The following is a 26025-nucleotide window of genomic DNA, read 5'->3' as shown; positions in this document are numbered from 1 at the left end:
TTCTCTCTGGTGAGCTGTGCAGGTTTTGTAAGCCTGGGCACAAGAATGCCACAGGCTGAATATTCTCCCACCTGATTGAAAACAATCAGTTACAATATCCCATGGGATATATACTGGCTATATTTTACTAGATTGCATAACATGGTCTTGAGGCAAGAAAGGATTGAATAAACTCTCTCCACTCACTGTTTCCTGTTCCTGTGGATTTCACTCTTAAAGCATTTTATTCTTTCATTTTCATGTGTCTTTTGTATTTTTGCCCAGTGTGATTTTCAAGTGTTTTGATTTTAGTAATGCTTTGCCAATCTATCTTATTATATTCATGTTTCTACTTTTCGATTGAGAAATTAATATGTCAAGGGAGCTTAACTACCATTGTGATGATGTGAGCATACATTGTGAGAATGGATATTAAACTCTCTGTCTTAATAGGTGATAGATACCACATGGCACATGACTGGAGCAACTAAGAGCTCGTTAGAAGCCAGGAAAAGCTAGGTTTTGTCATGGTGATTTTTTACTGCATTATAAAAGCATCCTGTATGGACTCAAGATCCTGCTTCTGGCTGCAGTGTGATCTGGTTAGGAGTCAGTGATACATCTTCTATTTCAAAAAGATGTTCATTAATTTGATTGAAATACTAAGTCCTTTGAGACCTCAGCTTCATGGTTGTGTACAGACAGGAGGGTTTGGCTATGCTCCTGGAAGACAGAAGAAAGTTACTGTGCTTGTGCTGGGCAATTGATAGTTCAGACGGAGTTGCCCCTGCCGTGAGAGCCAGCGGACAGAAGTGTTCCAGTAACCTGTGCTGCCCGTGATTTTTATACAAATGAGCTTAGGTTGTCTTTGTGAAGGTCTAGAGGCTCACTGATTGTGTTTAACCAAGCAAATGCACTGTACTATTAAGAAAACGAACACTTGAAGAAAGCTGAGACATGGGCACATGTTGAAAAGCTGATTGCTGCCCGAAGGGATGGCAGCCGCTGCAGGGGAGGAGCAGGCACGCACTCGATATCATTCAGCTGCTTTCCAACACAAGACTGACCTAGTTTTCCCAATTGGGACGGGCGTAGCCGGGCTGGTGTGAACCTTGGGCTGGGGTAGATTGCTTGTGGGAAGCAGACCCTGCAGCAATCCTTCTCAGGCTTACCGACACTGCTACAGCCACGATTTTATGCTTGGAATGGCTAGCTCCTTGCTGGAGTGTCATATCTGTTATCATGTTTTACCTTCTGTGAGTTTAGGGGTAGATTTTTGGCTATATACCGTATTACAGACTTTTCCTAAAGAATTTTGTGCTGCAAAAGGCAGCTACTGTTCCCATAGCAAATTCTACAGACTTTGAAAGGATCTGGGTCTAAACGTTCTTTGTCAGAGCAAGAATGGCCTGATCCTAGCCCACCTCTCACCAGGCTTTGGTTATTGGTCAGTACTGGTCCGCCTGAGGCATCTCATTCGAAACTCACACATATTTTTTCACTATTTGACTTTTCGTGTGTTCATTCTGTGTAATTTTAAACTACCTGGTATTTCATGTCAGTAAAACTCTATGTTTAATGGACAAGGGGCTGTTTTTCATTTGCAATAAGGAAATAAAGTTAGTTAAAACTGAGATTTTCAAAGAATCTGAAGTAAATTAGGTCCCTTAACCTTGCTGAGTTGCAGTAAGACTTGGGCATTTTAGTTTAAAATCCCAGCCTAAAAATACACTCCTGTGACCTCTGAGAAACTGCCTAAAGCCAGTGGTAAGAATTTGTTTGGCAGGCAACAATCATCTTCCTATGGAATGAAAGGAAGCTTGCTCTTCTCTGAGCTAAATGTTAATTCAGACAGGGAAGTGAAAAAAAAAAAAAAAGTAGGAGACTACAAAGATTTAAAATGACATTAGCAGTAAGGAAATATTTTTAGTGAACAAATATGTTTAGCTGCAGGTCCTAATCGTGTTTTTTGTATTAGTGCTAAGAAAGGCAATTCTTCTGAATTTAACATGCAACTGTTATATACAGTCACTGTCTGTAATAATAGCTGCAGTTACTCAAGAATTTTTAAATAGTTTTTCAGTGTAAAATTTATGAGATTGAAGGGAAATGTACTAGTTCTGAGAATATTTACTTGCATCAAAAGTTTCTGTTGTAAGACAGAGGCAGCATCCCAGTGCAAAAAAAAAAAAAAAGGAGTAGAGTTTTTGTGTTAGCTCCAATTTCTGTTCTGCCTGATTCCTTTCGCTGTTCTGAGGCTTGTATTTTCTATTATACTCTTTGGAAAAAATACCATGTACGGAAAGGTAATATTTTAAAATCCACAGCAGATTTCACAGGAGAGGAGTATTATTTTTTGACTAATAGTGCAATGAAAATATTCATGGCCCATATCTGTCTTAGATGATGTGTAGGAGACTTTTCTCTTCAGGTTTCTGTTATTTCAAAACCCAAAATATGATATTTAGTTTGTATTTATCTAGATATTTTACATGATTTGTTCAGGTACTCAAATACTTGTCATAACATGATAATTTATTTATATTACCTATATAAATATTTATAAAATGATAGCTAAAATCAGACCTAAGATGTGTAGCAATGATTGTCAGAAAATCTTATAGATGTGTTGTAGGATGATCATTTGGTATTCGTCTTTGAATTACTTGAAACATTTCACAATGTTGTTTATACATACACACAAAAAAAAACCCTATGAAAATTAATTTCATAGTTAATTTGGAAAGCTATTTGGTCTCTTTACAACAGACAACTTGGCATATTATGGTTTCAGAACTTTTATTGTAATTCCTGTATTACATAGATTTTTTTTTCTTCTCTCCTCAGAAATTTTTCCAAGAGATACCAGTCTAAAAGACAAATTCATAAAACATTTCACAGGTAAGGCAGCTGCTTACTCTTAGTTTACCTATATCTGCATATTCTAAGTAGTCACAAGAGTCACACCATTAGATTTTTTGAGGTACTGCACTAAGTAACATTTATGACATTAAACCTGCATTGTTTAGGACTAGAAGTTTTTACAGAACTCTAATTATGTTTAGGTTTGAGTCTCTCTTTGAATAATCTAGCCTAAAATAAATTTCAAAACATGATATGTTAAAATATTCATGATTTAAACCCTATTATTTCATTTTGATCATCTTATTGTTTCTTGTTGATTTGCAGCTACACGTCAAGTTTAATAGTTGTAGGTACTGAATGTATACATGTCTGTATGCTATAGATACTACATTGCCAACTGTGGCTTTAGTGCATCTACCAAGAAACATGCTACACCCAGCTGGACCTTCACTCTTAAGTAGAAAGAGTAATTATGAACCTTACCGGTTTCAGCTCATGTGAGAAAGAAATGAAAAGAACATATAGATCCAACTTTGCTATCCTATGTAAGACAGGAATACTGGAAATTTCTGTCCTGGGGAGGACAGACAAGAAAGATATGCTTATATTAATAGTTAATCCATTTCCTTTTCATTTTTAATTTTTGGAAATCATTCAGCTACCATAAAAAGCTTAGCATAAGAATGTGGGGAAGCTGAAAAATGAATACAGGACAAGTTTCATTACTGAGAAACAGCAGTGAAAAACAACCGTGAATTTTACAGAAGGTATTTTGAGAAAACTAAATCACAGAAAAGAAAAGGAGCAAAAGATACTTGAAGGCCTGTTTCTAGAGCCATTCATTAAATTAATAGTCTTTCTCTGCATGAGTAGTTGCCATCAAAATTGCTGAAATTATTTGACTCACATTAGCTGGAATGAATAAAGAAAGCAAATTCATTCCAAAATTCTTGAAGTTTATTTCTTTGTTGGCTCAGAATTTCTGCTTACATCTCTCTTCTTTTTTCTTTTTCTTTTTTTTTTTGTTTTTTTTTTTAAATTATGCTCTTAAGATCTTCAGTGATGGGTTTTTATGTCTTTTTTTTTTTTTTCCCCACAGCTTTATTAGGTCCTGTAATCCTCGGGCATTTTCTTAAAGTACAGCCTAACTTTGTTTTTCTTGATTCTGTACAAATCATAATCCTTCTAGCAACCTTTGTTAAGTAAACTGTTCAGATGTAGTCCTTACTAGTTCAAGAGTTAGAACATCCTAAACTAATGAAGTTGTGAAAAAGAGGAGAGAGGAGGAGATCAACATTATCTGTAAAGTCCATTATCTTTACAGCTTCAGGGTTAAGAAAATTATTGTACACTTCTAGTATGCCAAGAATAGTAGAAACATTTTAAAGTTAAATAAGAACCATATGTAACACACCTCAACTACAGGAAAAATTATAAACAATCTTGTGAGTCATAAAGCTATCTATCAATTCAGCTTGAAAAGCCAGCTGACACAGAGGGCTCTGTAAGGCACAAATAAAATTAATGGCTTATTTTTGATGGCAGGGAAGAGAGCTAGAAAACCGTACATTATCTGAAGGGATATGGAATTTATTTAGTGACAAAAGCTGATGTTATCTCCATATATCTTGGGTAATTTCAGATTACATAGTTTCTCTTGAGCTTAATTACTCACTCAGATAAAAAATGGCAACAATCTTCCAGTTTGAAGTTGCGAAGGCTTCTTTGTCAGTTTGTTGAGAAGCTTATTTGTGGCTGAAAAATCTCATGAAATCCACATATTACTGTAAAATATATCTAATGGTCAAGTGTGTTCACTGTCATAGAGAGGAATCTTCGCGCAAACTTGTAGTAGTTTCGCTCCGGTATCCAGAGAGAATTGGCTTGGTATGTTTTACCAGGCTGATAAACCACCTTTTAAGTGGTGAAATAAATAATTTTTGCCCTGAAATGCTTACTATCTTCCTCTGATAGGAAAGTCAGTCAACACAGCCTGCTTCATATGGATCCTTTTGTGGCATTGCTTGATACAAGCTATTCTTACTCAGGGTTCATATTTGTGCTGGATTTAGAGAGTGAAAGTTAAATTTAGTCTTTTTCAGTTAGTGTCAATTTATGTCAGTGTTTTCTGTCCAAATCACAAGAAACTCATCCCCAGCTGTCAATGGTAGTGTTGCTAAGCAGGTTACATGATGCAAATACTACATTTTTGCTCTGCTTTTCAACTCAGATGCCATCAGTAATACCTCCTTGGGCCATCAGCCATTATGGAAGGGCTCTTTGGCAACTTGTTACCCTTGAGCCATGTTTTGGAGACCAGCAGCTATATACTCTTATCAAATATTAATGTGGGCAGATGACACAAATATCCAGAGAAGGGAGCATGGCCGGAAGAACAGAGACACAGCACACTACACCCTGGACAGACAGGGGTTTGCCTCACCCAGACATTGAAACACATGCTGCTCTCTGCGCACTTTCTTTCTAGGACTACTTTAACAGGAAATCAGGTTCCTAGATGCTGTTCAGCTGTCAATTTTTTTTAACTCAACACCCACACCGTATATTAAGAACTTCATAAATCATCTGTGTGCAAATTAGAAGCATTAGTACATGAAGCTACTTCATCTTTCCAGGGCTTAGAAACTCGTATTTGCTTAAAATGTTGCTTTTATTTCTCTTTAGGGATATCTGCTTTCCACCTGCATTATTCCTTCCACATTAGGATATTGACTACTGAGCAAACAAAATTCTGTTGTAGTTGCACCATTCTGTTTCTCACCATATAAGAAATTTTGCTGTTAATTTTGAATTACTGGAATTTCAAGGCTAAGCCAGTCCGTCATTTCCAAGGGCCATTTTTCTGTTATTCACATCATGAACATAATAGCGTGGCAATAGTGTTTCTTTCTGTTACTTCAGTAGCATTGTTATACTTGTTTTGCATCATAATTGTTTAAGGTGTAGTAAAAGACTAAATGTAAATTTGTCAAAACACACGGAAGTTAATTCTGTGTGTTGATGTCGTTCATTGAAGTTGCAAAGCAGTGACATTGAAAGCTTGTGGTTAACTTCTGCTCACTCTCAAACAGGGCCAGTCACGTTTTCATCAGAGTGTAGCAAGCACTTTCATCGACTGTATCACAACACAAGGGACTGCTCAACGCCAGCTTGTAAGTAGTAATTAAAATACCTTAAAATGCTAGCTGAGATACTTATTTAAAATAAACCTGCTTTTCTTACTTAGTGTTTGATGTGCTGGTCCTTTTATAACTGCAGGTCTACTTCAGCACTACAGCATGGAATATAGGCAAGGTCTTCTAACGCACAAAGATACTTTATTAATGCAGTTGCAGTCAGCTGCATATAATGGAGTGCCTTCAAAGTGAGGCTAACATAAATGAAATGAAAACTACAGTGTGAAAAACCAGTCAGACATGCCTATGTAGAGAGCAGATAGGAAGCCATATTCTCCTTCCTGATGCAGAGAGCAGATAGGAAGCTATATTCTCCTTCCTGCTCCCTTTAGCTTGACTCAGTAACTTGTGCAATAAGATAAAATCTGAACAATTCCCTACCTTCTCTTAACCCTGAATACTATGGTTATATCTTGGTTTTGAGTATATTCCAGTTTGTGATGATAATTTTCTAATATTCACTGTTAAAGAGCAAAAAAATCAATTATTTCATCATTTCTGTTATTGATACGTGCAGTTCTTATCAAGTAATATTCCAGTATAAGATCCACTGAGGTTATGCTGTCACACAGCCTGAATGTAGTTTTGTCAGAGAAACTGAAAAATAAAACTGTCCTAAGATGTTATTAAATGGACAAAACAAGAAAAAACCTCAACCAACCAAACAAAAAAAGCCCAAACAAAATGAAAATCCCTTAAAAAGAAGTTACTTCAGCATTCTCTAGTACAATGGAAAATTCAAATAAAGTGAATAGAAAATAAGAAATACAATTTATTTAGAAAAGGTGAATCTCATTACTGATGTGTAAGCACACAGTGTAGAGCAGGGTGCTTTGGCAAATTTTCAGGATTTAACATGAAAAAATAATCACACTTCTTGTCTGCATCACTTAGGAAGATGGTAAGCACTTTTTGTGAGCAGCTGAGATGCTCTTTCAGCAAAGCTCAGCACCTCAGAGGATCTAACTTGTGAAAGGGAATGGAGAGCAGCTCTTGTGTACATCCAGCCTTGCACTGATCAGAAGGTGGAATGTAGAAATCCATGACTGATCCTCAAAAGATATAAATAGAGACTTCTAAGTAAACATATGAGTAGGCCAGACATATATCTATTACACGCTGTGTAACAAAAATACCATGCATGTTTCATATTGCATACCTTGAATACATGAATCCACAACATATGAGTATTGTTTGGACTCCCCTGTATTGCCGAAGTGCCTCACTTTATTTATGAAGAAACACAGTCATAGTATTTCTCTTCCAATTAAATCGCATTTCTCTAAAGTGAAAAACAAGATTGTGGATAGGATTGTGGGAAGAACCCATTTTTAAATTCGACTATGAAGACAAAATATAAAATAAAAAATGTCATTAAAACCAAAGCAGGGTTGTTTTTTGCTCCTTTTTGTTAGCCAAACTCAAAGCAGACAATTAGTTTCATAGAATCATAGAATCATAGAATGGTTAGGGCTGGAAGGGACCTTCAAAGGTCATCTAGTCCAACCCCCCTGCAAGGAACAGGGATATCTCCAACTAGATCAGGTTGCTCAGGGCCTCGTCCAACCTGGCCTTGAACGTCTCCAGGGATGGAGCATCCACCACCTCTCTGGGCAACCTGTTCCAGTGTTCTACAACTCTCATGGTAAAAAATTTTTTCCTAATATCCAATCTGAATCTACCTCCCTCTATTTTAAAACCATTACCCCTTGTCCTATCACAACAGGCCCTCCTGATATGAAACCCTCAGGTTTCATTCAACCTGAAATGTTCTATTGATCTAAAAAGGAGAGTTAAATCCTCAGAACTGTCTTCACTTTATCCAGCAGTTAGGGTTTAGAATAGCTATCAAGGATGATCATAGCCATGATCTCCTACCACTTTAGAGGGGTTTGATATTTTCTTTCAGGGACACCTTAGCCACCATAGGGTGTCTTAGGAGGAGTTACTTCTCCTACTGACATGACTTTATTCTGTGCAAACATTCCCTGAAGCACTGAACCCAGGTTAGCATTCAGTCTCTTGCTGTTTGGCACAATTTCTATGAAGTTTTATTAATATACTTATAAAGCAAAAGAAGAAAATTGCACCTGAGTATTCCTTGTTACCAAATAGTTAGATCTTCCCATCAGGAAGGGCGGCAGTGGCTCAGGGGCCACTTAAACTAAGTGGTCATTTGAACCAAGGACACCGGAGAGAGAGACAGCAAGTAGGACACTAGTCTGATGATTAGGAGATTTACTTGAACATGGAAAATATGGATTCTTATCAATATTAAACTAAGTGGACTATAATAAAAAAAATTTGAAAGAGCCTGACCTCAAACTACCTCATAGTCTGCTGGTTAGAATAGCTTCCCAGTTAATGAATTAAACTCCTTCAGGTAAAGTTGGGAGTTGAACTTGGTCTTCTACGTCTTAGGAGGAAACTATCTGGTAGAAAATGAATTGCTACCATCACTTACATTTCCTCTAGAGCCCTACACTTACATTTCCTCTAGAGCCCTATCTAGGATAAGGTACAATTTAATTTGGCATCTTGCACGCATAATTTCATGAATTTCCATCAGATAGTGGTTTCACTATGTAGAGTATCTGAAATTCTAGTACAAATTCTATATTTAATTTTATGCATTTTTTTGAAGATATCTGGCAACTGAAATTCATTATTGCTGTGGATAATTTTGTTTTATAGATTATAAAAGGTGTGCAAGGTTGCTAACAAGATTAGCAATGAGCCCTTTGTGTACACAGTCCTAGGAAGTTTGCTATGTAAGTATCATTTTTCCCACTCATTTTCTTATTTGTTGAATGGTCTAGTGATTTACTTCACACTTGCACCTTGTTATCAGGTATGCATATAGAAATGTGGTATTAACAGAGTGCATCAACATGCAGCTCTGGCATTGCTGCAAGGACCAACTGGTTCCTTGTGAAAATAGATAGAAGCACAGGTATCTCTGATACAGGCCCCGGTGTAATTTCCTACCAGTTGCTTGTGGCACCATAGTCCATAATTATGCTCTGGGTCACCTCTTGCTGTTCAAAATTTTGAAAAGGAGTCTGGTTGGTGAAAGAGAAAAATGCACGAGGACTTCACCAAGACATTTATTCCAGGCCTTTCATTAAGAGGGCTTTGTTGTTAATCCATGGAAGAAGCAGAATGCGTCAGTCTCAGGCCTGCCAATGCAATCTTCATAGATAACCTGTCACTTTATTCATCTTTGGGACCACGTTTTATTCCCAAATTGTTCTCCTGAGAATTTTTTTAAAGTTAATACCACTTCATGGTGATGGAAGTAAACTGAACATAAAGATGTGACAAAGCTGAAGGCTTCAAGTAACAGGCTGTGGAAGGAACCAGTTCATTCTTGTTCATGAATAGCATGTTAAATGTGTTAATTAAACAGCATTGTCTCTGATAAAAGGAACATGTTCAGGTGAACTGTTTTCTCCAGTTGTTTGAATATCAATAAGACCGTTACACTTCCAATAGTAGTTTGGAAAGCTGCGCTGCTTATTATTGACCAATAAAATACATAAAATCAGTGAATTTAATTTCTTTAAATTTCTTCAAAAATGGTTTCCTTTCACCACCTCCTCCTGTCAAATATTGCAAGCTTGGAGTTTGGGGGAGTTGTGTAAGACACTTCTTCCTGAATCGAGACTTCAATTCATACTAATCAAGAATAAGAAGGGAAGAGTAGGATATGAGTCAGTGTTAGCTGATTTGATTTCCAAGTGGAGGTGGGATTCATTTTGGTGACTGTGAGAAAATGCGTTGAAGAATATGGCAATATTTCAGTGCTGAGAAGAAATGACATCACTTCTTTCTCTTCTTTTCGTAACTATTTTCAGTCTGTTTGGCCTCTTGCCTTCCGGGTCTTGCAAATGGTTTTAAATATATTAGGGGAACTGAACCAGAGACTGACTAGGGATCTTATTACTTTGCCAGGATCTCCTTTTCATGACTAAGGGCAGGAATTCTTTTTTGAGCACCCTTTTTTCTATTTTTTTTTTTTTGAGGTGCCTAAATTCCTGTTTGTTTGTTACTGTTCTCTTTCAAAACTCAGCTTTCCAAAACATCTCTTCACTCTCTCATTTTCTGCACTTTTACCTATTCAATCTGTGATTTTCCTCATCTGTGTCCCTTTACACCTCTGGGTTTGTGGTGCATGGCTTCCAGAGAGATTTCTGGGTGTTCCAATACATTTTTTCCCTTGCTTTCAAGGGAATGAGTCAAAGATCTGCCTCCATATCCACAGTACAGAAGCATCTATCTCATCCTATTTCCGTCTTTAAAATACAAAAGGATCAAAAGTTGCTATGATTTGCAAATCTAGGTATTCTAACTTGCTTGCTAAAAATACACTCAAAGAGATGACATGTGGGGAAGGGAGGGTTTAAATGGTATTTAAATGGTAAGCAATGTAGGAACTCATCCACACTGGGTTTGCTTAAAGTTGTATCTAGGCTGAATTTCTCTCTACTTTGTTAAAAACAGAGAAAACATTATAGGAAAAGGTAGAACTATGATCTGAGTGTTTTCCTGCTGCCTCTATGCTACCTCACCCTGTTCCATGACCAAGTAGACACAGTGGCTTTTTTGCACTAGAGATGACACAGGCTCAGGTCCTCATGTTTGCTCATATCCAATATCTTGGAATGGAAACATTTTCCTGAGACGGTTGAAAGATGGCAGGAGACGCTCGCTCTTCCTTCCATATAGACAGGGAAGCACAGGTGTTATATATGTTCATCTCTTGGTAACACTGCATTTCTGGCATGATTCTGTGCTTGCTTCTACTCTGTCTTTTGGCACAGAGGATCTGTTTTCCTCACCACCGCCACACTAGCTTAGAGAGGACAGGGTCATAGTTCCTGTACTGTAAGGGAGGTTGCCTTTGCTTTAACATCTAAGAGAGTCTTGGAGATTCTCAGGTGCCTTGAAGAAGGAGGCTCTCCCACTCGAAGAACCGACAGCTATTTTTAAGCATTTTTCCCACGTGTAATAAAATAGGCTGCATTTTCCTCATAAAAAATAACCGCAGTGCTATTATGCGAATATTTTCCTCCCTCTCGTATGAGTGCCCGCGTACGAAAAGGAGACACGACCTTTTCCTGTTAGAGATGAATTTTGCCTGGGAAAGCCGATCCTCCGGCGGAGGTTGCAGCGGCGGCGGAGGGGGAGCGGCCGCGGGCGGTTTCAGGACCCTGGAGAGGGCCGCCGGGGGGGGCGCGGCTCCGCAGCGGGGGCGCCCGGCGCGCCCCTCGCAGCCGGTGCTTGTCGTTACGGCCTTTAGCGCGGTGGTTTTGGTGTTGGTGGGGTTTTTTTTGTCTCTTCCGATTCAGATCCTTGCGAGTGGAAGTAAAGCCTTTGATGAAACCCAGGATCTAGAAACGCCCATGACCGTATGCATGGGGAACGTCCTTGTGAGATGCAGCAGCATGGACCACTCTGTGTTAAGCCTCGCAGTGTCAATGCTGAGGATTTGCCACGGCAAAAGTCATGAGTGTTCACAGGAGGGCGAGTCCCACTGGCATTCTGGAGTTAGTCTTAAAATTTATGCGATCCATGGGAAACTGTGATTTTTAAACAAAAAATATACTAAGCAGTCTGCCTCTGTTTTGAAACTGGTTATAAACTGGCATGTCCTTTTCTCTTGCAGACTTTCTACTAAGGAGAGAATTCTGATTTGCCATGAAAGTGCCTTGAAATCTTCCAAGACAGAGAAGACATCTTTTACCTTTTTGATTTACAATGTTTTGTTACTAGATGCATTTTATTTTCATATATTTCTCGAACATTCCATATTTGTGTGAAACATTATTTTATTTTAATTTGTAAATTTGTTGCCTATAGTTCAGACAAGCCAATTATTTAAATACATTGTATATAAAGAATCCTAATGATATACTGATTAAATGTTATAACTGTATGCAGGGAGTTGGTAAAATTTTGCTGTTTCTCTTGTTCCATTGTATTTACATCATTCTGCTCAGGCTCTTACTTTCATTATTTGCACTAACTTGAAATGCAGAAGTCTATGTAACTGAAATCTGAATAAGCTGTAAGTGAGGAAGTTTTACTTGCCATGGAAGATATTTTATATTATGAAGCTTTGTTAATATATACATATATGTTATTGCGCATCAGAAAAAAAATGCTCAGAAATGCACCTTGCTTTCAGGAACATTTGTATGACTGTTCTGGATTTTCATCAGTTACATTTGTACTGGCACTTATGGAAAGAGTTGCAAATAATGTAAATATAAAGACTGGAAAACTGCAATGCAGTTTTGGTGGAATAAAGAACATAAAAATAATCTATTTTCCAGGAGGGGTTATTTAAATTTATTAAGAGGTTACTTACTTATTTAATACATGCATTTAATTTATCTGGCAAACTTGAAATGATCTTCCACTGAGAACTTCTAACTTGTGGGTTTAGTTTTTTACAGAATTTCATTGTCAAGTGGTAAATTTTATTCAGATATTTATTCTTCAGCTGAATGATGTGCAAACAAAAAAGCATCATGCACCCACTGTGAAAAACAGAAATTTTCTGTGAAGATGAAGAGAGGGTAATAAAATAGCCCAGTAGAAGGGAAAATACTACATAGTATCATAAAACCCAGGAGTATAATTAATGAGTTTGGCTGGGGAGAAATCAAACTCAACTATTTGGGAAGAATCCAAAGGACAATTGCTGCATCTTTCTTATTTAAAATCAAATTGTGATGATAACATTTGCTACCTATTTCTCTCAGCTCTTTTATTGCAAGCTTGTATGATTACTTTACAAAGAACCTAGTATGAAGTAAGGTTTTTATGGTTAGGCCCAGAGTAATTAACAATACACATTGTTTACTGTGCCCAAATCACCATTCTTGGGATTAACTGACCATTTGAACTAATCCCTTCAGATTAGATGTTGTCTCTATCCTTTTCCTCAGTGTGGGCTTCATCAGCCCCTGAACTTCTAAGGCCTGCACTTTTCCCTGTACAGAAAAACACAAAAGTTCTGCCCTGGGATTCCTTTTCAAATAGCTGCCTTCTTATCCAAAGGGGTTTTATTTCTTCTTTCTACATTGTTCAGTGTATTTCACCACCAAAGTTGTGCAGTGTCATAAGATGCACCAGGCAGTCAAATCCACAACTTCTGCAGGAACTTTTTACAAGGACTTGTAGTGATAGGACAAGGGGCAATGGCTTTAAACTGAAAGAGGGGAGATTTTCATGAGATATAAGGAACACATTTTTTACAAGGAAGATGATGAGGCAGTGGAACAGGTTGCCCAGAGAATTTGTGGATGCCCCATCCCTGGAGGTGTTCAAGGCCAGGTTGGATGAGGCTTTGAGCAACCTGGTCTAGTGGAAGGTGTCTCTGCCCACAGCGGGGAAATTGGAACTAGATGATCTTTAAAGTCCCTTCCAGCTCAAACCATTCTATGATTCTATGATTTTATACTATCATGTTCTGTCTGGGCATTAATATGTTACAGCAGCTGTTTCTAACCAGCTCCTTAGTCATAGTTGTTGAAGTAGTTACTCCCTCTGTAGTCCAGGGTAGAAGGTTGTCCTGTGCCATTTGTATTTATGCTTGATGTGGTTGTTTTTCAAACTTTCTGCCACCTTGTTCTTTCGGTAAGAGAAAAGTTTTCAAGCCTCATTCTAATCCATGTTGGAGGCAGTATTCGTACTGAAGATACAGTAGCATATGTGAAATCCTAGTGGCTGAGTGGTGAGATGGATAACCTTGCTTCTCTGTGAGTAACATACTTCTTAAAAGGCCATAACTCTCCAGCCATAGGAGAAAGGATAAGGCCCAGAATAGATATCAGAGGCTCTGAGAAAAGCATCTGCCTTTAGTCCTGCTTTTGTAGTTCTACTCTGGTTTGTTTTCTTCTCAATTTTTCAAAAATTCCCTCCTTTCTTTTGTCAAGAGACTGAAAACAATGAAAGGAGAAGCAAAAAGTGTGTTTTTTCTGACAATGACCATTGTGATATCTAAATTCCAACGAGAAAACCTAATTTGGGTTATTTAATATAATTTTTTGAGGCTCAAATCTAATATGCTAAATCAAGAGCTTCACCTTTGTAAAAATGAAGGCATCCTCTTCCTATTGAGTAGAAAAATGATCAGCTCCCTATCTTTGAGAGAGTTCATAGATGTATTTCAAGATAAAATGTTGATGAAGGAAAAAACATAGTGCATTAAATGAATAAGAGGATAAAAAACTTCCAGTTCTTCTAATTTCCCAAAAGTCAAATGGCTTGGATTTTTTTCTGAAGGCAAGTTACTCTTTGAGACATCTGAGGCATGGATTCCTTCTGTTTGGCCCTAAAGACTTTTTAATGCTCAATATGCTCTTAATGAGTGGAATTAAACCCAACTTTTCTGTACCCTCCCTCTATATGTTCATTTGTCACCATTCATCATAATTTTTAGATGCAAAGCTACTGAAGTTAGTAGTATAAAAATCACGAGTAGTATAGCATAGCATAGTCAAGCTGGAACATACCTTGTGTTCCTTCTGTTCTAAAATTTATTAATGCGCCTGCATTTTAGGAATCAAGACTAGAGGGTAGTTATTTGGAAACACAGTAAAGAACCAAGCACCATAAAAGCTGAAAGGAGATGATAAACTTTTAAGTTTGTGGGTTTTTTTTTTCCGAGTTAAAACAATTTCACACGATTGCTTTCTCTTCCAGCTTTCTTTTAATTTTTTCCATATGATTAAATCTAAATAATATTTTTGCCTCAGAAATAAGGTCTACTTATGGCTTTTCCCAGAACTATGTTTTCCTGGCATGTTCGAAAGATTCTGTCTAGTTTCTATCCTGATGGAGAATATTGAGTAGGGACAGGGCCAGTGGCTGCAGTAGTGCCTCACCCTGATCTTTCACTCCAGTTAACTGATCACTTTTCTCAAACAACATCATTGCTCTAGACTTCTGATAATATTGTTCCTCTGGCACATTGCAGAGGGATTCACAAGGCCACCAGCAATTTAACCTGGATCTGGGTGAATGGATACTATAAAGCAAAGTTCAATTTTCTGTCCTTATTGCTAAGACCATCTTTTTTTTATCACAACACTGTACAAGGGATCCTAGTCCGCGTTTTGGGTGAGGTGCAAATGCAGGACAAAGACTTTATTTTCATTTCAAAGAGATTAAAGCCATAGAGTAAAACAGCATTGAGGAAAGTTTATATGGAAGCAATGACCTTGTGATGATCTGTGAGGTGGAAAATGGCTCCATTTTGAGCCAACTAAAGGCATCATTCAAAGAGAGATTTGACAGCAGAGAGCAAGTCAGCCAGAATTTTATAAGGAACTCTTCCCACAAAGAGGACTGATCAAGAAGGGATTCTTGGAAGCTTTTCTAAAAATCAAAAAAATGTTCTGAACCCACATAGGCAATACATGATGGTATAAAAACTTTGTAAGGGTCAGAAACTGAAATTTCAACATGGAATGAAACATTAGCTTTAAAAAGAAAATTATAACCCTGAAAGACCTTGAAAATGAGGACAAACAAAAATATAGAAAGCAAACTTGCAGAATCACCTTGGACACAGACACCTGCTCACCTTTTCAGAATATCAGTAAAAGTGACAATGGAGTAGCTGAAATATAAAATAACATGAATATATGCTCATATCATATCTTATAGGTTACTAAATGGCTATAGTGTTTATCGGCTGCAGGGGAGGAGGGTGGGGAAGGACAAAATTGAGGCTTGGTGATCAGATAGATGAATACAGTGGGTACAGGAGACTCTTAACGTAGAGACTGTAATTATTTCAACCTAGCCAAAGAAACGAGCACCTCACAGATATCACTTTGGATCCCACCTGATCCTTCTGTCCTGCCATGGGATCCCTAACTCACCTGGGTCAGAACCTTGTGTTGTTCAGCAGAAATAAAGGCAGTGCTCCCAGATGTATCAGAACAACCCACCACAGAGGTGAATTAGCATGAGAGACCGTAAGCTGCAACATCTGGTTGGTGCAGAAGGCTAGGATGAGTGGCTGCCATGCTGAGAAAGCAAGTATCAGTTTGACGTATGCCCCACTGGTCTTACCATCCCATGGCTAGGTGCTATCTGCACTGCACCTGAGCTGGCAAAGATGGCTAAGTAAGGGGAAATAAAGGAGAGGTGCAAATAAAAGGAGTAAGGATAGGCAGCACTTTTGCACTGGACTATGATTGAACTCCCTGTGCTGATATTTGCTGCTAGTCTACGTTTCATGTCTTTCCTCTGCCGTTAACTGTCTTAACAGCTGAGCTTACCATCCTGTCTTGGACTTGCCTCTTCATTGTCCCCGAGAATAAGAAAGTCTTATCACCTGCTCATAGATAGGTGTTCAAAACTCAGATATAAGCTATCATTATTAAAAGTCCATCAGGTCAAGATTTATGAGGGCATAAGAGAGATGAGTTCAGAGGAAAAAAGGTGCAAAACCTTTATGAAGCTTTCCTGTAGCTTCACTGTAAGAAAACAATACTTAAATACTTTGTCAGACAAGTTTATACCACTTGATAGCATGCATTTTGCTTTTTGACCCAAGTATGTATATGATTTTCAACCATATCAGCATCACTTTACCATCTATGTACAGTGTTATTGATGTAATTACATTACATAATGTAATGAGTGTCATTCATTTAGCTTTGGTGCTCATTTGTCCTTATCATTACCATAATCCTAAGGAAGTGCCATAATTCTGCCCTTTGCTTTGGTATCTGATTAAATCACTTGCTTGCAGCAACAGAAAATTTCTGTGCCCTTTTATTAAAGACATTTCTGCTAAGAAGAACAGTCTTGTCATTGAAATTGCTGTCCGGTTTTACACCGAATATGGTAATTTTTGCATTTTATATATGAAGCAACGAGTTCAAGGAATGATTGCTACCTCAGTTACTACAAACAAAACTGGTATCTTTTATTTGAAATGTCCCTTGATGGTCATACACTCCTACTGACAAAGCACATTTGGCAATTCTCTGCAGTATGAACTCCATTTATCCCATTTGCCTCCTGTAGAACTCATTATCTAAACAGTACACATATTAAACGTTTCCAATTTATGTCATTGATATTCTTTTCCTAGTAACATTCACTTTACTTATTTGACTAACAAGAAGCAAAGTGACAAGAAGCTCAATACGAGAGAACAGTGTGCTGCTGCGGCAAAGCAAGCCAGCAGGATGCTGGGTTGCATCAACAAGGGCATCACCAGCAGAGAGAAAGAAGTCATTATCCCACTCTATTCAGAGCTTGTCAGATCACACCTGGATTACCATGTCCAGTTTTGGTCACCTGTATGCAAAAAAAAGATGTGAATAGGCTGTAGAGAGTCCAGGGAAGGGCCACAAAGACAATCGAAGGACTGGGAAGCCTGCTGTATGAGGAAAGGCTGAGAGAACTGGGTTTGTTCAGCCTTGTGAAAAGAAGGCTTAGGGGAGACCTTATCACCATGTTCCAGTATTTAAAGGGAGGCTACAAAGAAAATGGAGACTCCATTTACAAGGAGTCACGTGAACGAGATGAGGGGTGATAGGTGCAAGTCAATCCTGGGGAGATTCCAATTGGACACAAGAGGAAAGTTTTTCACAATGAGAACAATCAGCCATTGGAATAATCTCTCCAAGGAAGTGGTGGATTTCTCAACACTGGACACTTTTAAGTTTCAGCTGGGCAGGATGCTGGGCCATCTTGTTTAGACAACGCAAAAACGAAGAAAGGTTGGACCAGATGATTCTTGAGGTCCCTTCCAACCTGCTATTCCATGATTCTATGATTCTATGACTGTTGCTGAGCAATGAACCAATGTTTTCATGTAAATATTTCACTTCCAGATCTCATCCTTTGCTAGCAAATGTTGGCTCAAAGCCCATCATTATATATGTGCATTCTCACATGCATTACTTTATTATTATCCACACTGAATTTAATTTTTTAGTCATTGCCCTGATGCTCAGTATCATAAGGTCTGTTGGCAATATTTTACAAGTAAACTTTCAACTTTCATACCCAGAATGACTTCTTGTCAGCAATAAAAACATTTATGACTGATCAATTTTTGATCTTGATTCGTAAGAGAGTGGTATATTTTGCATTTGGTCATAAGAGAGGGCTTAGAGAGAGAACAGCATACTTTTCTTCTTCTCCCTTTTGAAGACTTACAGTATTGTCCCCGCTCCAACTAGAAGGTATGAAGAGCCATGTAACCATATAAGGCAAATAACATGCATTTTCTGCATGGCAGTTTAAAAGCTTAAGTAGAAATATGAGTGAACCTACCCTCTATAGTTCCTTTGCAGATTGCTCAGATGAAGGGATAGGGATATAAATATTGATTTCTTCCAATCGTGCTTTTCATTATATAAGACAAGAGGATGTTTGCGCACCCAAATTTTCAAAACAAATAGGTCCAGCACCCAAGCTGCCACATTTGCCATTTGCCTTCATTCTCTGCGCAGACAGGACATACCGATGTCTAAAAACTGCAATGTGAAGATAAGCTGTGACAACTGCTTGCAGCTGACTGCATAGAGTACTCAACTGGATATATACCAGCTCTGCCTACCCTACTGATAGAGCTCCTTTGTGCCACCTGCCTCAGTGCTACAACATTCCCTCTGTCAGGGGATCTGCACTTAAGTAATTCTTACTGTAGGTCTAATTCCCTGAGAATGTTGTAGAACTGGTACTTGGCGGTCTTTGGTAACGTTCCTGAAACTTCAAGTGAGACAGTGCAAGAACAAAAGTAACAATGCACTGAAATGGAAGCTGTGTCTCTGATCCTTTAGGATCTATGGAATCATAGAATCATAGAACGATTTGAGTTGGAAAGGACCTTAAAGATAATCTAATTCTAACCCCACTGCCGTGGGCAGAGAATCCCTCCACTACACCAGGTTGCTCAAAGCCTCATCCAACCTGGCCTTGAACACTTCCAGGGACGGGGCATCTACAACTTCTCTGGAAAACCTGTTCCAGTGCCTCACCAGCCTCAGAGGGAAGAATTTCTTCCTTATATCTGATTGAAATCTCCCCTCTTTCATTTTAAAGCCATTACCCCTTGTCCTATCACTACATGCTCTTGTAAAAAGTCCCTCTCCAGCTTTCCTGTAGGCCCACTTTAAGTACTGGAAGGCTGCAATAAGATCACCCTGGAGCCTTCTCTTCTTCAGGCTGAACAGCCCCAACTCTCTCAACCTGTCTTCATAGGAGAGGTACTTCAGCCCTCAAATCATCTTCGTGGCCATCCTCTGGACTCACTCCAACAGCTCCTTGTCCTTCTTGTGTTGGGGACTCCAGAGCTGAATGCAATATTCCAGGTGGGGTCTCACGAGAGCAGAGTAGAGGGGCAAAAATCACCTCCTCCCTCAACCTGCTGGTCACACGTCTTTTGATGCAGCCCAGGCTACGGTTGTCTTTCTGGGCTGCAACCACACATTGCCGGCTGACATTGAGCCTCTTATCAGCCTCCTCCCCAAGTCCTTCTTCTCAAGGCTGCTCTCAATCCACTCTCTGCCTAGCCTGTACTTGTGCTTGGCATTGCCTCGATCCACGTGCAGGACCTTGCATTTGGCCTTCTTGAACTTCATGAGGTTCCCACAGGCCCACCTCTCAAACATGTCAAGGTCCTTCTGGATGGCATCCCCCCTTCCCTTCAGCGTATTGATTACACCACACAGCTTGGTGTTGTTGGCAAACTTGCTGAGGGTGCACTCAGTTTCACTAAGTAGAATTTAATTAATGTGAATACTGGTTTGGAGAAAACAGCTTGCATGGGAAATTCCTATGGAAAGATCAAAGCTGCTACTGAAAACGGATAACACTAATGTATATTATGTGAAGGGGGGATAGCTATAGAGGAAAGGATGAGAAGAAAGATGATAAAAAGAGACACAGGCACTGAGCATTTGAATTCCTGAGAGCTACAGCACCCCATCTTAGTTAGTCATATTCTGCTGAGCTGTAAAGAGACAGGAAGTTTGCATCTCATACAGAAACACTAGTGTAGGGCAAAAGTAGAGCCACAGGTGGTCTTTCCTTGACCATAGTGGGAGCTACCCAGAGGACAATCTTTATACTCTGCAGGGAGCAGCATGCAATTCAGTCCTACTCTTCAGTCTTTGTTTCCTACTATCTTTCCTTTTGGGGATCACAGAATCATAGAATCTGACAATTGAATTTGTCCGTTTTCTTAGAAAGGTGCAGAGCAGCATCTAAATCAGTCTATAAAAATGAGGAAGCTCTTCAGTAATCACTTTCTTAAACCATTTTAATACTCTGAAGCTCTTATTTTTCTTTCTTAGCTATGGTTCTATACAGTAGTCTGTCTTTCAACCACACAGAAGTTCTTCATTCTTTGAGCACCTTTTCTTCTACTGGTAGTAGAATTTAATTTTAGCATTGCTGTTTTGAAATGTGCAGTCGAAAACACACTTCAATTCTGCAGTCCTTCAGGGCTTATTTAACTTTTGGATAGCATTGTACAGTTGAACTTGCCAAGCCCAAGAACTTGTATTAACTGTTGAGGTTTTCTGGACTGAGTAGATGAAGACGTTTTAAAGATAGAGCAATGAGTTTGCTAGTCTTTCACTTCTGGAAACGTATCTCAGTTTTGATTGTAGCACACTTGATACCAACATCTTTACAGCAATTCCCATACAGTGTAAATCACTAACTCCTTGGCATAATTCACTGTCTGGAAAGTCTATATGGTGATGTACTGTGCAGGAGTTTGCTATGGACAAACTTTAGGATGATGTTTAGAAAGTCTAAGACCCTAGTGAATTTAACTGTCAGATTCTGAAGCAGCCTTCTAATGGCGGTTTTTAACATTTTTGTGATGAGACTCAACATGTTTATGAATGAAAGGATTATAAGATGCTTTCCTATGATAGCAAAATTTTGTGTCTCAAGAGGTCTCTCCCATTCCTCTGCAAGAAAGAAAGGCAGTAAAGTACTGACATCAGAGACTGATTTTTAGGGGGAAAAGGCCTTATATTTCACCTGCTCTTGAAGAATTCCTTCATCATTTCACACCCTGAGATTAACTTGTACCTCTTTTACATGAATTGTGCTGCTTCCAGGGCATGTTAAACAGGTGCAAGGTGTATTTGCAGGTGATAACCAGGCACAAATCATAAAAACACTGACTCTAAACACTAGAAGTTTGAACATACTCAATCATGCACAGACCCAGGAAGACTGCCACAGCACGTAAGTCACCGGCCTATATTTAGTTGCCTCCTGAATAACAGAAATGTGTTTTTAAGTTTACAAGGAGCTGAAGTTTACAAGCTGCTCTTGGTAAGGTTGGATTTTTCAGTTTATGGAGGTATATTGTATTTTCCAACAAAAAAATGTAACCATGATATTTCTCGAATTCTTGCAGTTAATCCATATGCAGGCTCACAGCTGAAGGGTGACACAGAACTGAGTGTCAGACTGCTGAGGGAACTAGCTTGTTCTCCACTGTCCAATATCCTCCGGCTAGTATGGCTAGCAGTTCTTCGAGCCCCAAACAAATTTACCTGAGAGTGGCAGAGTCATTGTCAATGCTTTGCTCAAAGAATGCTTTGGATTGAAAGATTTTTTTAGCCATTTTTCATCAAGACTTGAAGGCATCACTAATAGTAACAATATGAGAGAATTTTCTTTTCAATTTTAATTATCATTCACTTTGAATAATAACAAGAAGCACTGATTGAGTCATGTTCTTTATCTTTTCATCACAATACTGATTTTTGAAGAAGTAGCAAGGAACTTGGAGTCTTATTAGCATGAGACAAAGCAGTGCATTTCAGGCATGGCTTCTAGTCTTATAGACTAGAACTGAGCTAAAATCTCCCTGGACTCAAGAGATCCTGAAGACCTCACAGTATGGTGAAGGCTAATGTGCTTTGAAAAAGAAGTAAGCTTTGTTTTCAATTATTGGAAAAGATAGAGATGAATCTGAGAGTGGTTTGTGTTTGAAAGGAGAGAATGATGCTTAGAACTCCCAAAATTAAATTATATGCCTTTAAATTTGTAAACAGAAATGAAACGCAGTTGCCAACAGAAAAACTCTGAATAAGTCAAGGATGATGAAAGAAACCTATGATCTCGACAGAACAAGTGATCATGGAAATGACAAAAGCTCCTGGGGGTGACTAAAATGTAAAATCTAAATAGAAGCCATCCTGGAGCTCTGGAGGGATAAATATAGGGCAAATTACATAAAAACAAAATGAAGAGAGTCCAAGATGGCACAAATGAGTGACAAAATTTATCATGAAGAATGCAGATACAAAATTTAGAGCATACCTTTTATCTCTTTCCAAATTAAAAAAAGAAAATAAACAGGACTGTAAAAGCTTTTCCAGATATTCAAGGCAAGCCTACATGGGAGCTGTCATAAACCTGCTGTCTCAGGTGTAAGCTTGGTAACGCGCATCCTCTTTCGGTGAATTAAATATAGTCCTTTGGTTGGTTTTAATTTTCACTTCTCCAGCATAAAATAATGAACTACATTTATATATTTATATAACGTTATTTAACGTTGGTAATACATGCAGTGGGGGACAGGGAAGAGCAGAGGAAAACGTATGTGATGTTTTCAGTAGACTCTGGTGGACTAGGGAGTGCATATTCCAAGGCATCTTTCCAGTTGGTGCTCTGCCCAGAATAGAAAACCCTAAACCAGAAACACAATACGTGAAGCTGCTTCAATAAATCTGGCTTACACAAGTGTTTGAGTTTATTAAGACTTCACTGCCTGAAAGCTACTTGGAATTATTACTGCAGCTGGATTATAACATTCTCTCACTGGTCCAGTATTCTTTCCTCCATGGAAATCTCATAACTTATGTCTACTCCATCATGATGATTGCTAGCTTTGAGCCAGAGGAGGCACATGTACGATAATATTTTTGTCATGTGGAATTTTTTTTTTTAAATCAACATAAGTTTGAATAATAACTTGCAACATTATATTTGCAAAATATCTCAAGGAAGATGAAATTTAGTCAAAACTTCCATTAGAAGAAGCTGTCTGTACTCTAAATCTGTCATTCCTAAATAGAATTCCTGTCTCTTGTTAACTAAAGAAAATGCAATGATAACAAAAAGGCTTGGAGGTGACCTTGACACTTTACTCACTCGCTACAAGATTTAGCACTCTCCCTCACAGGTAAAAGTTAGATTAATTTATTTTACCTTCTGGAATCTAATCATAGGAAAGGAGGGACCTGGAAAATCGGGAGAAAATGATGAGACTTGCCTAGGCACAACAAGATCAGTAACATCACAACTTTTAACCAAGATATTCCAATCTCACCACATGTCTTAGAAAGTGCATTCTAGTATCAGGCTGTGCTGTGTTTCTATGGCTGTAGTCTTTGCTAAAAAATATGTGTTCTCTACCTTTTTACCATTTCCCAGTGCAAACTCGGGTATGTGAATAAGGAGAGAAGTGCAGTTTGTTTTAATAGGCTGCCAGACTGGAAAATCAGAAGATTAGAAGTGGGAGGAGAGCACGTCTATTCACTTCATTGTCTCACAGGCTGTGAGATCCTAACTGGCAATGACTATATTAGGGGCGCAAGATGAAGTAAAGATTCCTACTGTTTTATTTGTTGGCTTTTTTTTTTTTTCCAAAATTCTACACATATTTATCCATATGAGTTTTATGTGCTAGATTGGGTGAATTCAAGTAGCTGTTCTTTAAGAAGGCAGTATGTGCTCTTTTCTCATTTTACTATATATTTTATATTTTATCTGTGTAGAATCCAAAGGCAAACTTAGATTACAAACAGCTAAGAGACTGATCTTAAAGTAATTGTCAATGACAACTTGTTATTAATTGAGAGAGTTGCTGAAAAGGGGCTACATAGAAATTAGTGGATTTAAAGCCTATTAAATATTTTTGATTTATGATTTGGAAGTATGAAGTTATTGCTGGTAACAGTCCTGTTAAGTAATCTCAAAAATGTGGTAATCATGGATTCTTTGATGACCAGACTGATTTATAAGACCGATCTGCTTTAATATTAGCAAAACTAAGACTATACATCTAGAAATATGGAATACAGACTATATATACAGAATGAAGGATTACATCCTGAAAAGTCTGGGAAGAGTTCTAGGTTCATATCAAGTGTTAAGAAGCTTTTTACTGAGAGACAAAAGTGGCACTATCTTTGTAATATGTTGCATCACAGTGCTTATCTATCTTTATAGCTCCATATCTGTCTCATTTGTACAGCTCCAAGATATGTAGATTTGTTGCACAAGTGGAGAGAGAGCAGGGAAGGGATACAAACGTCTGTGAGTTGCAAAGTATATGTTAGAATGACAGAATTAAAGGGCTCAGTCTGCCTAGTTGATTTTTAAAGGCTACCAAGTAATGAATAGATTTCCATGTTTAATTACTTTCCCAAGGGAAAGGCACAAAGGGACTTCATAAATTTGTATGCAGAGCTACAATAAAGACCAAAAGCTGGAAGCTGATGGTATGCAGATTCAAATTTGGAATGGGCCTAAATCGCTAATCATGTGTTCGAAAAGTTAATCTATCGAGGTGTGTGGGCATCTCTGGAAATATCAGGAAAAAATTAAAGATGGAGGTTTTTCTAAAAAATGTACTAGGTTAATTCATAAACTATTAGGCTTAGTAAGTAGCTAAACATATTAAGATGTCTTGGCCTACAACACAAAAAGTTGGATATTCTAATGATTCTTTCTGGCCTTAAACTCTATGCCTTTCTCTCTGCCTGTTTCCTTCTAAATAGAACTTCAGGAGGAGACTGGCAATGGCTGTTCTCTGTAATTAGGTAGTCCTGTAAAACATGATAGGCCTGTCTTTTTCCACAAGAAAATGCAGTTTTATTAACATTGTACTTATACCATACAAATAACCTTGATGCATCTGAAATTTCAGATGCAAAGGCATCCCTATTGGAAGCCACTTTATTATTCCAGGGTAAAGAATAAAATTATCTTGACTGATACATCTCCTCCTCTATTCCCTAAACTATTAAAATTGAGGATCTTAACAGAGTTGTTCCAAGCACAGATCAGACATGAACAGGCCAAATATCCATCATACAGTTGAGTTAATAGGTAATGACATATCACATAGTTTTAGCTTTCCGTCTTAGTGGCGGTGTGTGTGATGGGAGATGAGATAGAGGAAACAACTGTTCTGTGTAACTTAACTTTTTCTGAAGTTGACAGATCACAGTGAATGTTTCATTCTTATTTAAAAATATTTAAAACACTTCCATGCTTTCCCAATATTATTCTAATGCTATATTTGATATATGTGTTTTATGGCTGGCTATGAGCAGCTATGTGAGCCCTCATTGACTCCTCATTGTTATGGAGAGAAGAATGGAAAAGGCAATGTCTCTCTGGAGGGATTCAAACTACAAAACATCTAGGAATTCTTGCTGTACTCTGACATTAAATTGTCTTAAGATGAAAACCAGGCTATGATTAAATATGTCAACCCAAAAATTTTGTAAAAATTGAAGTCTTCCAATATTTTTAAAGTTTTCTGATTATTTTTTTCTCTGCCTGTCTTCCCCTAATATGACATACCTGAAAAAGAAATATATAACAGGTTTTGGCCTAATTGGTCACAACAGGACAGGATCACTGACAACATTCAAGTATTGCCAATGAATAGCAAGGTGGTATTTTATGCACTGAATTTATATATGTCACCGTCACATGGGCAAATATTTCTGATGTCTAGTACAAAAATAGAGAAATAAAGGAGTTCTGCTAGCACTGTTTACTTTGGCTGTCATGGAGTAGGCTATGCATCTTCTTCCATGCTGAACTTATTCTACATAAAAGTCCGCTAATGTCTAGAACAGTTCCCACAGTCTTGGCTTGTGATGAAAGTGACCTTCTCTCTGTGTCCTGCATGGCCTGCTTCCCATTTGGCCAAATCTGAGTCCCTGCATGC

The 26025-nt window shown here is 38.2% G+C and overlaps 1 protein-coding gene across 1 annotated transcript in view; it reads left to right on the top strand.

Moving 5' to 3' along the window:
* ALKAL1 (ALK and LTK ligand 1) overlaps nt 1-8800 on the top strand; it is a 36307-nt gene extending 27507 nt beyond the window's left edge. Inside the window, exons 2-4 of the mRNA XM_086608430.1 lie at nt 2827-2880; nt 5937-6017; nt 8736-8800. Coding sequence (XP_086464556.1) covers nt 2827-2880; nt 5937-6017; nt 8736-8800 — 200 coding nt within the window. The remainder of the gene's footprint in view (nt 1-2826; nt 2881-5936; nt 6018-8735) is intronic.
* Nucleotides 8801-26025: the final 17225 nt, after the last annotated feature.

This window comes from Tauraco erythrolophus, chromosome 3 (genome assembly GCF_009769465.1).
Source record: "Tauraco erythrolophus isolate bTauEry1 chromosome 3, bTauEry1.pri, whole genome shotgun sequence".
In the NCBI taxonomy this organism is placed as follows: Eukaryota; Metazoa; Chordata; class Aves; order Musophagiformes; family Musophagidae; genus Tauraco; species Tauraco erythrolophus.
Note: the sequence above shows the minus strand (reverse complement) of the source record. Positions and strands in the feature narration are given on the sequence as shown.